Source organism: Buteo buteo, chromosome 1 (genome assembly GCF_964188355.1).
Source record: "Buteo buteo chromosome 1, bButBut1.hap1.1, whole genome shotgun sequence".
NCBI classification, from domain to species: Eukaryota; Metazoa; Chordata; class Aves; order Accipitriformes; family Accipitridae; genus Buteo; species Buteo buteo.
The window spans coordinates 19799984-19814918 of NC_134171.1; the positions used below are offsets into that span (position 1 = coordinate 19799984).

The 14935-nt window shown below is 39.1% G+C and overlaps 1 protein-coding gene across 2 annotated transcripts in view; it reads right to left on the bottom strand.

The window, feature by feature from the left end:
• PPARGC1A (PPARG coactivator 1 alpha) overlaps window positions 1–14935 on the bottom strand; it is a 374024-nt gene that overhangs the window by 18555 nt on the left and 340534 nt on the right. For both annotated transcript variants that reach the window (XM_075023868.1, XM_075023878.1), the window contains exons 3-7: window positions 13133–13327; window positions 12047–12169; window positions 10937–11141; window positions 6807–6852; window positions 6625–6698 (exon numbers count right to left, since the gene is read on the bottom strand). In XM_075023868.1, coding sequence (XP_074879969.1) covers window positions 6625–6698; window positions 6807–6852; window positions 10937–11141; window positions 12047–12169; window positions 13133–13327 — 643 coding nt within the window. The remainder of the gene's footprint in view (window positions 1–6624; window positions 6699–6806; window positions 6853–10936; window positions 11142–12046; window positions 12170–13132; window positions 13328–14935) is intronic.

Below are 14935 nucleotides of genomic sequence, written 5' to 3' on the forward strand. Positions count from 1 at the left end.
CATTACTTCCTTAGCAAGAGTGAAAAGAAAGGGCAGACACACTTACAGGAAATGTGTATTTCAAGCATGGCTAGAGTTTTGTTTTGTATTTTTAACCATGCAACACAGCTCAGCAGATCAATGCAAATGGAACATGTTTTATAGTGTTTTGCTGTAAAGAAGGAAAAGCGTCCATCAATGCATAGTGCTCCCTAAGGAGCATAAATGGAGACTGGGAGTCCCATTGCATTAGCTGCAATGAATTTGTTCCAGAAAAAAAGAAGATAGGAGTACCAAGGCATGAATACTTGATGTGAGAGAGAAGCTTGATTTTGTCTGAACGTTTGGAAAAAATGGTTATGAGCTACCCGTGGCTATGTGAAGCCTTTGCCTAACGGCACAAAAGTCAAGGAAACTGAGGCAAAGATAATGACACCTACAACTCTAGTTACCTCAAATTTGAATTTAATAGTGAAAAAGTTTTCTGCAAAGTCATCACTATAAAACTATTTCCTTTAATTTGAGTCCTCAATTTTTTCTTCCTTCCTGAAAATTCACTTGAGGCAGCAGTATGTATTTCACACTTTATTCACCTCCTCGCTAACAAATATTTTTGACCGCCAAATTAATTTTTGGTAAAATGAAGAGAACAGTCCTCTTCAAAATTCTGCAGTAATAATTTCCAGATTAAAACTTCAGGCTCAGACTCAACAAAGATTTGAGTGAGCAAAGACTGTTTTCTAGATAGAAAATTTAAACTGTCACTTTTACTCATGAAATTATACAGCCCATGAGAAGCTCTGGGGTCAATTACTGATTTTTTGGATGTAGTTTTAAAGAAAGAATGAAGCAGAAATATAATCACTCCACAATGAACATGCATATTTAAGAATTTCATGCAAAGAAACCCCAGAGATAATCCAATATTCAAAATAAAATATTGTTTCCATTTCCACTTCTTTAAAGCTAGCCCTGGCAGGAAGCAAGCTAAACACAGAGCACAACGATTTCCAGAAGCCCGACAAGAAGTCCAACAATCTTTAGAGGAGAGCAAAAAAAACCCCTACCAAAAAATCCCTCGCAAAAGTACAGACTGAGCTAAATTTACTGGCACTTCTCTTGCTGGCAGAACTGTGCTGGGGACAGCCTAAGAAAGGGCTTCCTCGTGGTATTTTGGCTTTTTTCCTGGTTTTCAGCAGAAGCAGGAAGTGCACAGGCAAGTAGCAACAGACAAAAGTTGGAAAATGTTCATTTAAGTTTTGAACAAACCTCCATCGGGGGATGGAGGAGGGAGCGAAGTTTTGAATTCATGTCACCGCTACGGAGTCCACCTTCAGTGTGTCCCACAACCATTCTCCAAACTGTGAACTTTGCAAAAAACAGTTGGCTGCACACTTGCTCATCTTCACACTAATCCCTGGTAATCTTCACCAAGGGCCATGATCCCACATCACCAGTGTTACAATATTCTATAACCATTGGATTATTTCATACGCGCCGATTTCTCCGCCAATGTGTACATTTTAGCGTTGACAGTACAAGGTATATTCTGTGCTCTCTCTTGAACTTAGCAGGTTTTGACAGATTTATGGAAGGACAGATGGCCATTATGGGCTGAAGGCTGACAAGAGGCAGTTCAGAGCATTGTTAACACACTTGCACAAACTCTCAGCAGTGCAGCGCTGTGCAGAATGTAATTCAGACTATAGCTTTTTTATTGCTGCCTATTTTCTTTTGTCAAAAGAGCCTGCTGTGCACAGCAACAAATGGCTGCCATTACCCAGAATGTAATGGGTGTCAGACAAATCACGTAACACAAACAATCAAGAGTATGTAGGTCATATTTCAACAGAGCACAACCTTAGCAATATTTATGATTACTGCATTGAAATGTGCTCTATAATAAACAAGTACCTCTACATCACTCACACTTATGTACTTCTGCACAGCAAATCTGTTAGAAGTGGTACATACTCTACAATCATCCCCCTTAAACAGTCTTTTTTCTTTTTAAAGTAAAAGGCAAGTATTTTTTCATGACATGCTATAAAACCATTTTCTTTGTAGGGACTTTTCTTTAATTGAATGGCTTCGGTAAATGGTACGTTTGCACTTTGCCTTGCTCTGTCTATATACTATGAACTCACTTGGTGATCTTGCGCTTGAAAATAGCGTACATCAATTTGCCAGCACTGCTGCCAAAGCGGCACTGTCCTCCCCGTGTCTGTGCAACAAAAGGTGTTTGCATGTGTGCCGACTCTGCCACCTTGGCTGAGCAACTTCTTTCAAGAAAGTCTCTGGGAGAGTGAAACTACTTTTGATACATTCCAAAACTCCACTACAAAAACCCCTTAGTAACTCATTTAGCTCAGCTAGGTTGATAAGCAGAAGTTAGGGGAGTGCCTTTGCATAAAATGTGACATCTTGACTTTTTAGGATGATTTGCAATGCTGTTTTACATAGACACCGATCCTTCTAAAACTCTACTGTAACTGTTAGCATGCAAATGTTTGATGACATTTGTTGTGCTTTGAGGGGGCTGTGAGTTAGTGTCTTTTGGGGAACGCAGCCCTAGAACCCTTCTACATATGCCCTGGGCTTTTGAGAGGCATTGAAAATGAATTCTTTTATAACTTTCAAGTTTGAAAATGGATTGTCAAGGGAAACATTATTTAAGGCCACTTAAAACACTGAACACAACATAACAGCTCAATTCAGTAAAAGAATCAGAAGAGCTTTTGTGTGGCACAAGATTGCAGAAGCCAGGAAAATATAATAAAATTAAATAGCCATCATGTTATAAAAAACTACATGCTTGTTGAGTATTCAGTTTAATCCTGTTGTCAGTGCTGCAGAGAATAAACACAGATGTCTGAAAATATCAAATAATTTGCTAGATTTTATTCCCTCTGGAGAACTCTCTGCATCTCACATCTCATTTTATTGGAAATCATTCTGAGGTCAAACAAGTTCTTATATGATAGATTTTAAGTATTTGTTCTGACAACTAAGAGGTAACACAGATCTAGAGGTGGGCAGGGTATAAGCATCCTCAAGGATGCTCATGAATTCCAAATCATTATTCAAGCTGATGGCGTTCATATAGCCTTTTCTGTCGTCTTTTTGGAGAAATCAAATTTTGCACCCAAGACAGACCGTCGAGGAGTTTTATGCTCAAGTAAATTACAGGGATCTGTGTGCAAATGAAAGACTTTTCACCAAGTCACCTGTTGTAGATCAGAGGGTGGAAATAGCCCTCCAGTCACTGATTGAGCCTTAAGCATGTAAACTCACTTCATGCACTTACATGATGAGTTGAGCTTTAAAAAGACGCTGAGAGAACAGAGAGAGATGAATTTGAAACATTTAGGAGCCATGCCACCTAACTTCTGGCATTTAGAAGCTCAGCAGAAAGTCTATGATCATTGAGGAGCCCTCAATCACCAAGAAAAACACAGTCACTTCCAGAGGGTAAGTCATCCTCCTAGTTCCTGTGCCTGCAGGTGCCCCCTCAACCTGACTGGCAACAAAGAGGAAAGAGGTCTTCCAGTGACACAGAAACGTCCCATGTTCCTGGAAGACATTAGCGAGGTTCAAGCCCATGGCCTCTTAGCAAGGTGTTGGCAATGCAGCTAGCTGTGGAAGCAAAGTGAGAAGGACATCTTGCGAGCCTCTTACTCAGAATGAGACTTGCCTTACACAGAAATTTCACCCACTACATTACCATCACCTAGGACTCCCTCCACATCATGATGTTCTGGTCCATTTTCCTTAGAATAGTACGAGAAATCAGCTGCAGGAGTAGGGATTTTAGATAGCAATGGACTTATTCCTCTATCATAGGCCACTTACTTAACGTGCATTCAAAGAATTATTATGTGTGGCTTGAAAATACTTTAAAAAATATTTGCTCCTTGTAATTTTACAAATCAATGTTTTGACAGTTTTAGGGAGGACAAAGTTACATTCACAACTACTAACAAATCCATTGTAAAACAAGATACAGCATTGGGAAGAGAACAGTTTCAGTTTGACTTTAGATACATGAATCCAAAATGTGCGTGTGACGAAGATTGATGGCTCGTGTGGGAAATGCTTTTATTTTATTTTTCTAGTCTATAGTTAATTCATCAGTGAGGGAACCAATGTTGTTTCAGCAGAGAGATCAAGGGAGCTGCTATTTATATTAAAATACTTTGTGCTTCGATAGTGCGAGCAGCACTGCTAATGGTCTTTTCAATTCGGCAGTAAGATCAAGGCAACTCCTATTTAAATTATAATAAATAGTGCTTGTACAGTGCAAGCTGCCCTATATAAGGACAATGAGCAATGCGGTTATCTGGATATAATTTGGAGTTGCCAGGGTCTCACTAAAGAACTCCAAGGTATTATTAATCACTACTGCCACTATTTTTCCCCCCTTTTTTTGGTTGTTTTTTTTTTTTTTTACTGACGTGGGTCCGAATTCTGTCATGATTTACTCACACATGCAGTAAGTTCTTCAGTACTCGAGGTTGTTTCTGTTACGTACTTGTCTGCTTCCAGCACAAGCAGACTCATGACACAAGACACTACTGCAATATAAATGAGTTAAAAAGTAAGACATGCACAACCACTCACCTTTTTATAGATTTATATACATATATGAATATAAAAACAAAGTCTATGTGTATGTGAAGGCAGAGAATAATACAGCTACCAAGCGATGAAATGCAATCTCCTGAAATCTCCTCACCATGCATTCTGAAGACCAGAGCAAGTGCAACATGAAGTCCAAGAGCCACCATCATGTATGCTGCTTGGTAACACTGCCCCAACTCCCTGGCCACACATGCTCCATCAACTCTTATTCTTCCTGATTATCATCAGTTTACTTTCTAGCCAGACTCTATTTACTTCCAGAGGGAAAAAAGGTCATGTTTTCACAGTACAAAGTTCCTGTTCATATATTCGTCCAGTCGTGCTGTTTCACAGCTTCTGATGCATTTTTTGATGTGCTAGTTCTCCTGGTTTTACTGTCTAAGACAACTACAGAGCTGTTTTGTTTCCTCCTCTGTGCACAGCTGATGGAGCAGGATGAATTTGGTAATACCAAGACCATTCCCGTTGCCATTATGGAGGCAATACTAGAGGACAATCCAGGGCTCAGACCGACTCCCAGTTTCTGTCTAGTCAGCTGATGGGAAGAGCAGGCTGCTGACTTTCTGGCTGGGGGAGAACACTGCTCCCTTCATGATTTCAACAGCTGCTTGTACCACTCTGCTGTAGTCACCTCATCTGCCCCTTTCAGTTGGCAGTGCTAAGCACTGACTTACCAGCGTGCTTACAAATGGGCACCCTCATGCAGGTTTGCTCTCCAGTAATGATAAAAGAGGCTTCTCCATGTTTCAGGCCTACTGGCACTGAAGGGGATTATCCTGCTACACACAGTGAATTTTGCTGTGTTTGTGTTGGTTTTGCAAAAACAAGGTGCATTTTGTCACGAGAGGAATGATTAAGACTGCAGGTTTTCAGGACATGGCAGAGGAAAGTGTGCATGTTTTAATGCTGAACTAATGAAGAATTTTCTGAAAAAGTGAAATGATTGTTGTAGGGAGGTGCAAGCCCAAAGTACATACATAAATCTAGTGCTTGGGCCTGCTCTCATGTAAAGCTGCCACTGAATTTAGGGGCACCAAGCCGATTTATGGTACCTGAAGACAAATTTCACAATGCCCCCCGAAACGCTAGAGATCACATAATTTACAATCCACTGTTATGCTGAGAGAAACACATGCCAAGTACATCTCTTGTTTTTCAATATTACACAACTGAGAAGGAAAACAGTCTTGGCAATAGCTCAGGTGGAGCTCAACATGTGCTCTTGTACTCAGTTCTGGACACTTCAGAAAAACAGAGGCAAAACAGAGTTCAGAGGAAAGAATAAAACAGATCTGAATCTGAAGGAATTGACTTTAGCAGAAAGAAGAGCAGATGAATTAAATGAGTGCAATGGGTGGTGCATGAACTAAACCAGCACATGATAAAAAATCCACAAATCTTCAAAAGGTACAAACGCCAGGGATCTGAAAGGAGGAGGAGGATAAAGGCAGGTTGTGTGAAGTGTGCTAATGGAAGAAATAAAGAGAAAGCAAGAATATAAAATGAATACCAATTTAAAAAAATTACCTCTAAGCTATGGAACAGTTTGTCAGTGGTAGAGGAGAAAGCTGTTATTTGTGACATATTAATCTAGAATTGACAAAGCACTGAAACATGCAGTCACGTACAGCCCTAGACCGGCCTGGAGACAGACTGGATGACATAACTTTTCCATCTGTAACATCTATTTCACTGTGCTGTGGGGTTTGTCTTTGAAAGATGATGCTCAGCAGTACACAAATCTATGGGGAAATGGGGAAGTATAACAGATAAATGGTTTCATTCATATTTTCCCAGAAATTATGCTCTCTTGTGTAGGTTTGGAGCCATATTTTCAAACACATTCCTTCTCAGGTAACTGGATAAAAACTCAATGCTAAACTGCACTGAAGTTAATCTACTGGAGACCTCTGTGAGATCTTGGCGTGCATGTGGTATATTAAAATGAACAAACACACACACGAGCCATGCTTAAAGGAAGAGCCAGCACTCCCCATTTCTCACCTGCAGTTCCAGAGAGTTCCACACTTAAGGTTTGTTCAATAGTCTTGTTCTCAAATGGGGAACCCTTGGGATCACTGGAAGACAGGGCACATTTATAAAAACAAGCTGAAATGGAGTTGCTGTAGCCAAAATCTATTGAAACCCCCTCCCTTTTATAAATGTTTGCACTTTTTAGTACTTACTTTGGTGACTCAGGCGTCAATGGAAGTGATAAACTTGTTGGTTTGGCTAAAGGGAAAAAGAAAATGATTATGGGATATTTAAACACACCATAATGTATACTAAAAAGATTTATTTTTATTTTGGTGCTGGAATCCCATGTTAGTCAGTTAGGGCTGAGCTCTGATAGTTCAACAGCCATTTCAGTGTATCTTAGATAGATAAATAAGGAGGCTCATCCTGATACCTTATTACTGGTACCAAAAGGGCACCTAAATTTCCACAGTGATTTACATCAATTACTGTACCTCTGAAATACAGTACACAACCCAAATGCCAAGAACCTTTCCGAAGAAGAGTGGTACATGTTAAAAATCAATGATGAACTCTACAGGATACACTTTGAAAATGTTATTCCTCTTACTGTTAATTTAGACTACAGTTCACGTTTTATTTGGAAACAGGAGCAGCAGAATAACTACAAAGTAACAGAACGTTATGAATATTCAGTTAATTTTACTTCTACAATATACAATTTTATATATAGCACTGAGAATAGGTTGTTTCTGTAAGGCCAGAGTCCAAACAGTTATAGTCCAAATTTCTGCAAATTATCCTGCAAACTATGACAAGCCACGGACATAGTCACAGATGGTTAAAAATGGGGTTGAAGCTCTCAGCACTACAATCCCAACATACACAAAAACCAAAGCTCTAGCTATAAAAATACAAGTATTTGTAGCTTTTATTCTTGCAAACTTGTATTCTCCCAAAGCAAGCCAAGAACTAGGATACTGTAATACAACTAAGATTCCTTTAATTGCCAGTAAAAGATTTTAAAATTTTAAATAGTATTACTTGAAAATTTTACTTTTCAGAAATTGGATTGATGTTTAAACACAGAGAGCATTGTACCAAGAACAACAGCAGGGGATCTCTTCTGCAGATTAATTACTTAAGACAAAATGTTCCCCTTGAACACTCCTGCACTGCAGATCTTTTGTCCAGAGTGTCACTACTGCGTATTTCGTATTCATTCCAAGCTTGGAGCTCCCATCAACATTAAAGGATTTTATATGCAAATTGATTACTTTTATAAGCTCCAGAGCATTCTGAAGTAATATTACATTTTTTTTAAAATTAACTCAATTCTCAAGAGCTGCATATTGTTTCTCCTCCTCCCCATATGAAAGCTAGAAATGGAAGCTCAGGTGTTCACCTCGGGTTCACCTTCCTCAGAAGTCACCACTGGAGTGAGGAGATGCACCTCAAAAAGTTAGTTGTCTGATCCAGCACTGCAGCTGATTTGTGCATAAAACCAGGTGCGGTAAGACTGAATGTAACCTGACACATCTTTGTGTGTATTTTATATACAGCTAGGGATACTAATGTTTGCCAGTGGCTACCTAGAGGTAAAACTGGCTTAAAAAACCAGACCTTACAGTTAGGCTCTGGAATAAAGTTTTATACAAAGGCTTCCACTTTTTATTAGAGGATAAAAATCTCATATTCTTACCCAATTTAGGCTTTCTAAGGAAGTTGAATGCGTAAGAGCTATTTAAGCCTCTAAAAGGTTTCATTCTAGCTCTCATTAGTCCTACAGAATAGTCCCACATCAGAATATAGATATAAAATTCTGAAGCGCTAAGGCACAGTGAAAATCTGCCAGAGATGGACACAGAACCAAGGTGTTATCTCACACTCGTATGTATTCATTTTAGGCAGGTGTCACTGAGCTCTCCCACTGAGAAATTCACATACCAAAACACCCATCAGTTTTCTTATTGCTAAGCAAGGGCTTGACCAAACAGTATTCCTGCAAAGGATTGATCCTCACATACAGCTATGGATAGTGTAAATATTTTACCAAGACACTATCATTTTCCATGGTGCCTGCTTATTAGAGTTGCAAGGTCTACTGTGGTATGTTTTTTTCTTATTAAAAAGGGTTTGCATGAAGTTGCTTGTCCCTGTAAATTGAAAACATTCAGGTTCAAAAGAACTAAGTTTCCTCATGGGCAAATTTCAATGCAAAACCACAGATGATCTTTGGCATGAATAGGTTTGTGGACATTCCCGTGGGTTTGCAATATGTTTGCAACAGTAACCCTAAAGGAAAATACCATTTGACTTATCCTTTGTGAGCTTTTCTTAACTTTGAAAGAAAATATCACACCCTGACTATTTTTTAAAACAGAAGGAGTCAATTTTCTTGTACTTTTGATTAAATGTATGAACAAATGACTGCAAGTCTGCAAACGTCAGTTAAATTTGCAAGGTTGATTCTGTATGAATTGACTGTCCAAGCTGAAAGCATTATATTCTTGTATTTGTATTATATGCAAATCCATTGATATTGAAGTCATATATTGGTGTATGAGGCAAATTTGATGAAAAACCACCATTTCTGAAGCCTGTAAATTAAACTGCAGGAATTAAAGAAGAGAGTAATTTCTCTCTGCCTGCAATTTCACCTGCATTACCACCAAAGTCACAGTGATCTGTTAAACACTGGTAAGTTAGCTATATGTCCCCTTGGACTTTCCTAACCTCTCCTTCCGCACTGTTTCCACAACCCAACGTGCCCTGCTGCTTTGCACTGAATCTATACAATTGCCTCAGCTGAGGAAAAAAATGCAGCTCTGATCTGAATAGGAAGATTTTATAATCTGTAATTATGTGTGTGTGTGCACACGTCTATGTATAACATATATGCGCATATAGCACATGTACATGTTATACATGATATACCTTATCACATATCACTGTAACACCCAAAGGTGTTAATAAAGCCCCCTGTAACTTCTGGTAGGTCTATGTTTTAGTACCATTGCAGTAAGAGACCCAGGTTTTACACGTACAGTTCAGTCTGGATTTTGCTGTGAAGCAGACTGCTGAAGCCATCCAGAAGGAGTGGCAGTTGGCATCCAAGAAGCTCTAGGGGCGGTTGGATTTCTTTCTTAGAAGAAACATTGTTCAGAGAATTTGAGACCATAATGGGGAAAAGTATACTTAGGATGTCAGAATGTACAGCTGCGAGAAGGGTATTTAGTGGCGGGAAGGGAAGATTATTTTTATTGAGTTTGCTTATACTTCCGAGTGAAGACTGAAAAATTAGATGTGATGGGGGCTGATAATGCAGGGAGGGGGGAGGGAAAAAGAAGAAAAAAACATATACTGTTTACAATTGTTGCTTTAAAAATACCAGAACAACACATTTAGGGTCATATCCTGATCTCTTTTGCAGCCAGATAACTTCCATTGACTTTAGTGGAGTCATCCAGGATTTGCATTGATGTGACTGATAGGCACCTGGCCTTCTAGATGCCAGGTCAATATAAATACATAGATGTATTTTAAAGTAACAGTAACTTTTTAAAAAGCTCCCTTTGTGCTCGTAAGCTTTTACAGTTTTCCTTTATCTTGGGAAAACAGGCAGGGGAAGAGGGGGAGGGAAAGCAAGAGAGGGGACTTTAAGTTCTTGCATCTCTGTCATAGAAGTATAGACCAGTTCTTTATGCATCGGGGGATACTAAAAGTCAACACAAGTGTTTAGGTTTGGCCATAAAGAATCTAAAAAGAGAGAGAAAGATCAAGATGGCAGCTAAACTTTCAACTATTTACAAAATAAAATTACAAACCGGCATTCCAGCTTTAACAGGAATGACACATTTATTGCTTTCTCTGTAGCAGTGAGAACACTATTTATTGTCTCTTAAGGACTATGTGGCAGGTTAACAATGCCTTCAGTTTTACGCTAGCAAAAAAAGAAAGAAGCTCACTAATGAACTGGCCTGCCCAGCTTGTTTAGGGGTATAATGATTTCTTAGTGGTATGGTACTCTGTAAATAAGTATCTCCAGCTAGCCTGTTATATTAACATGTGCTATTTGTTAAACATTTTTTTCCTGAGATTCTTTTTCTGAGGCTGGGAGCAATAGAGACAGGATTAAAATTGTTTGAGAGCTAAATCTAGCTAACTAATTCTAACTTCGTTACACTGTTTTAAAATTCTCCCTACACAGAAGAGATGCTGGGTTTACAATACTAATCCAAAGCACAGAAGAGGTATCAAGGGTATTCACATCCTCGGTATTTCAGCTTCCCTGCGTTACTGCTGGTACCAAAGCTGTGTTCTGCAGTCCCACACCTACCTTGCAGATGATTTGTCTGAGACTGCAGATGGGGCTTCCTTTTGGAGGTGCATTTCTCTTTGCTGCTGTTCCTGTTCTCTGCTGGTTTGGTCTGAGGAGGGTCATCATTCGTAGTCAGATATTTGAGAAGTTCAGAGCAGGGACGTCTTTGAGGCTTTTGCTGTTGACAAATGCTCTTTGCTTTATTGCTCCATGAATTCTCAGTCTTAAAAACAGGGCATAATAAAATAAAATAAAATAAAAAAAAATAAAATTAGTGAGCTGAACCTTATCAGAATGGATATAGGTTTTCTGAAGAGATGAGATTTTCAATGAAGTGTTCAATCTAAGTGTACTAGATCTATGAGCTGTGAATAATTGTTTGCAGAACAAGGAAAGAAAATTACATTTAAAATTCCTAAATGACATTTATGCAGCTTTTTATTTCATTTCTCCTACATTTCAATGTTCCTACTCAGCAACATGTAACTAACAAGACCCTACAGCGCCTTTACTGTGAACAAAAAAATAAGCTGGTTTAAACCTTAATTTGCTGCTGATTGCTTGAGCCCAGTATTCACAACTCTCTTAAGTACCCCTAAATGCTCCGTTTTCAGTTACAGTGAATGGCAAGACAAACATTGTTTAATACTGCCTGCTAACAGAATTATGTCAGAGCCCCCATTCTATCCAATTAATGGCTGATATACATCTTTTGCCAAGAATCCAGTGTCATTTTTCTTAGCTCAGACAGCTGGTAAAACGGCAGTTCCGCATCCTGGAGTCACTCATAAACAACACCAGCCCATCAGCAAATTTTATCGTACCCCCTACTACTCTGTGTATCAATAAAGTAGGCGAGAGTAACAGACGGTGGGACTACAACTGAACTCTGCCAAGAGAAAAAGCATAAATGAAATATTCAGAGCATAAAGGAGCTCAGGTGATTTTCTGGAACCCAGTCTATAATCTGTTCACTTTTTTTTTAAAGCAGCTGAAAGACTGTAGGCAGATTAATACAATACATATAGATCTACTGCTTGCTTGGTTGCTGAAAGCATAAAAGAACTTGTTACACTTTTTCTTTCCTTTTTTTTTCTTTTTTCCTTATTACAAAAATTAAGTTTGTACCTTAACAACCACAGGGCTTGTTCTGATCCTGTGATTAGTGTTTGCATGGTTTTGTGTGCTGAGACCACTGCATTCATTGTAATTTAGCTGAGTGTTGGCTGGAGCCAGCAAGAGCTTCTTAAGCTACAAACACATCAGGGAAAGGGAGGTGGAAGGAAAAGAGTAAAGTTATGCATCTTTATGGATTAAAATGACTTATATACATTTTTTGCATAGTTACTTAAAGTTAGCTGTATCAATTTCAGCAAGCGAAGTACAATTAGACAGAAAGAAGGGCTTGATATTCCCCAGAGCAAACAGATCTCATTTTCTTCTGGCTTGGTGGCATATTTCTGCTCCCTTTACTGCAGTATACTGTGGGGCAAGCAGAAATGACAGGGGTCTTGGATTTCTGAATCCATGGCAAAGTGAAATTCTCGGCGATCTGTTTGGACAGAAGAGGCCTCTGATCTAAACAGAGATGTTAACTTTAACAGACTAATGGATACAGCATCAAGATGCAGGTATCCGGCTCTGCTTCTGCAGAAGCCAGTGATAAGGGGCTTTCAGCAGAAGCAGAACCACATCTCAAACTGGTTTTACTGAGCAAAATGCATATAAGATTTCACCCACATCCTCACCCAAGGTTCAGTTTCACCCTGATTAGCACTAAGCTGGTGCTTACTGGTCAAATCAATGTTAAAGGCACAAAATTAGCCCCACATCCCACCAGACTAAATGGGCCTTTCTTTACAGATCACCAAAAGTGACATCTAAACATACATACCAAAAGAGCCCCGAGAAATGAAATATGAATTAAAACCTATTACCCTGACTTATTTGAACAGAATGATAAGCAAAAGTGTCAGCCATTAGCACGAGAATCTCAAAAACAATCTCTTCAACACACTTTTTAATAGATTGTCTGATTAGTCATCCTATGGCTATTTGGTGGGGTTTTTTCCCTACTTAATTTTCAGTTTTTTACTTGATTTTCCTTTCCAGTCTAAATGAAAAGTCCAGACCTTACTGTGACTACATCATACCCATGCAGCGGGTAGCCAGAGGCACATCCAATTCCTGTTAAACAGTAGGAAGGGTTCTTACTAGAGACGGCTCTTCTGCCTCCTGAGTTGGAGGGGTGCCGTCGGGCATTGGGGAAGGGCTAGTGGCATTTTCGTTGGTCACATCTCCATCTGTCAGTGCATCAAATGAAGGCAATCCATCCTCATCCACAGGGATGCTGTCCAGTGTTTCAGTGAGAACAGCTAGCAAGTTTGCCTCACTCTCTTCATCTATCTTCTGTGGGAGGGGACAAAACAAAAAGCAGAACTGGTTGAGAAGAGAAAAGGAACAAACCAATACCTCTCTCTGTGAAAAAGCAGTCAAAACATAGTTAAACCAGCCCTTGAAACAGTAACCTGCAACAGAATCTCAAAAGATGTAATTAAGTGCAATAACATGACCCATCTCTGCATTCAAGAGAAATCTGTTTGCACTCGCAGTGTATTGCTCTAGTTTACTTTTCTTCCACAATTCTTTTTTTTCATCAGGTGTTAACAAGGATAAGTAATCACCCAGGGATTGTATTACAGGATGCGCCTAAGCTGCTGACACCTAATGATTGTGTCAGCCCTGGCTGTCTTTCTTTCTCTTTTCAACACTGAGCACCAGCTAATTGACCTGACAAAATTACAAGAATGAGAGAATAGGACAGCTAATCAGAAGACCAAAATGAAATCACCAGTGAAATTTGGAAAACCTTGTTCACATATGCGGCCCGGTGTAAGCAAGAGTTTCCCTCCCATGCTTCTGGAAATCCTTGCTTCAAACCCAAATGAACAACTTCTCATTCTTGAGCATTTTGGCATAAGACTAGCCATCGGGACTCATATAGTAAATGGCAGGCTCTTTGTGTTACTTTATGAGAAATGTTTTAGGCAGGTTGCCTTTGAAGTTGTCCTTTCGAGTTATGTCTTTTGAGTGCTCAATGAGACTATTGTATGCATTTATCTAATTCAGACTGCAATTACAAAAAGTAGATTAATTTCTAATCAGATGTGGCTGTAATGTTAATTTATATTAGATATCTTATTTCAGCAACAAGACTTCTTTTTGTCAAATTGAGTAAATTTAAATGCCTTCTGATTTTTAAATGAAATATAGTCCCTACTGTATATTAAGGTTCAGATTTTTTGGAGTACTGAGAGTTCTGAGGAATAGAATTGTGTAAAAATCATTATATTTATTTTTCAGAAAGACTGGAAATTGATCTTGACAGATCAATTATCTAGGATTCCTGGGCTGATCCTAGTGCTGTTAAAGAAAATGAAAAGCCTTTCACTAACTCTAGGGATATCAAATCGGGAGGTTTTCTACCAGCCTCAGAGTGGCTCATCATGCTCCAGGTTCACAATGTGAAGAGATTTCAGCTAAGTTCAAATCTCACAGTTCAGAAGTGAACTAGCAAAGAATACACCAGTAAGACAAACAAACAAAAAAGAAGTTAAAAAAGTCAACAAGAAAACATTGCCGGTTACACCTCAGAAGAAAAAAAAAAAAAAATCAAGTGAATCTGGGTATCCCCTTAGCGTGACTTTTTTCAGTAATACTTTTATCTACCAGACTCTGAACTGAGATGCTCATAAACCACACAGATAATTGCTCCTGCCAGGCTTCTCTGCCAAATCACACCTCACGGCTTCTTACAGAAAAACTCTGTCTTCGAGCTAGAAAGCTACGGCAGAGCACAGACTGTTCTGGTGCTTACAGCATCATCCCCAAGAAACAAAGAAACACTCAGGCAAAGCTAACGCTAAGGAGAAGCATTTACTTAAAAGGCCAAAAGGGGCTTGGCCACTGAGAAAAGGAGTCTAAGTTCCGGTATCTGGTGACTTCCACCATACCAAG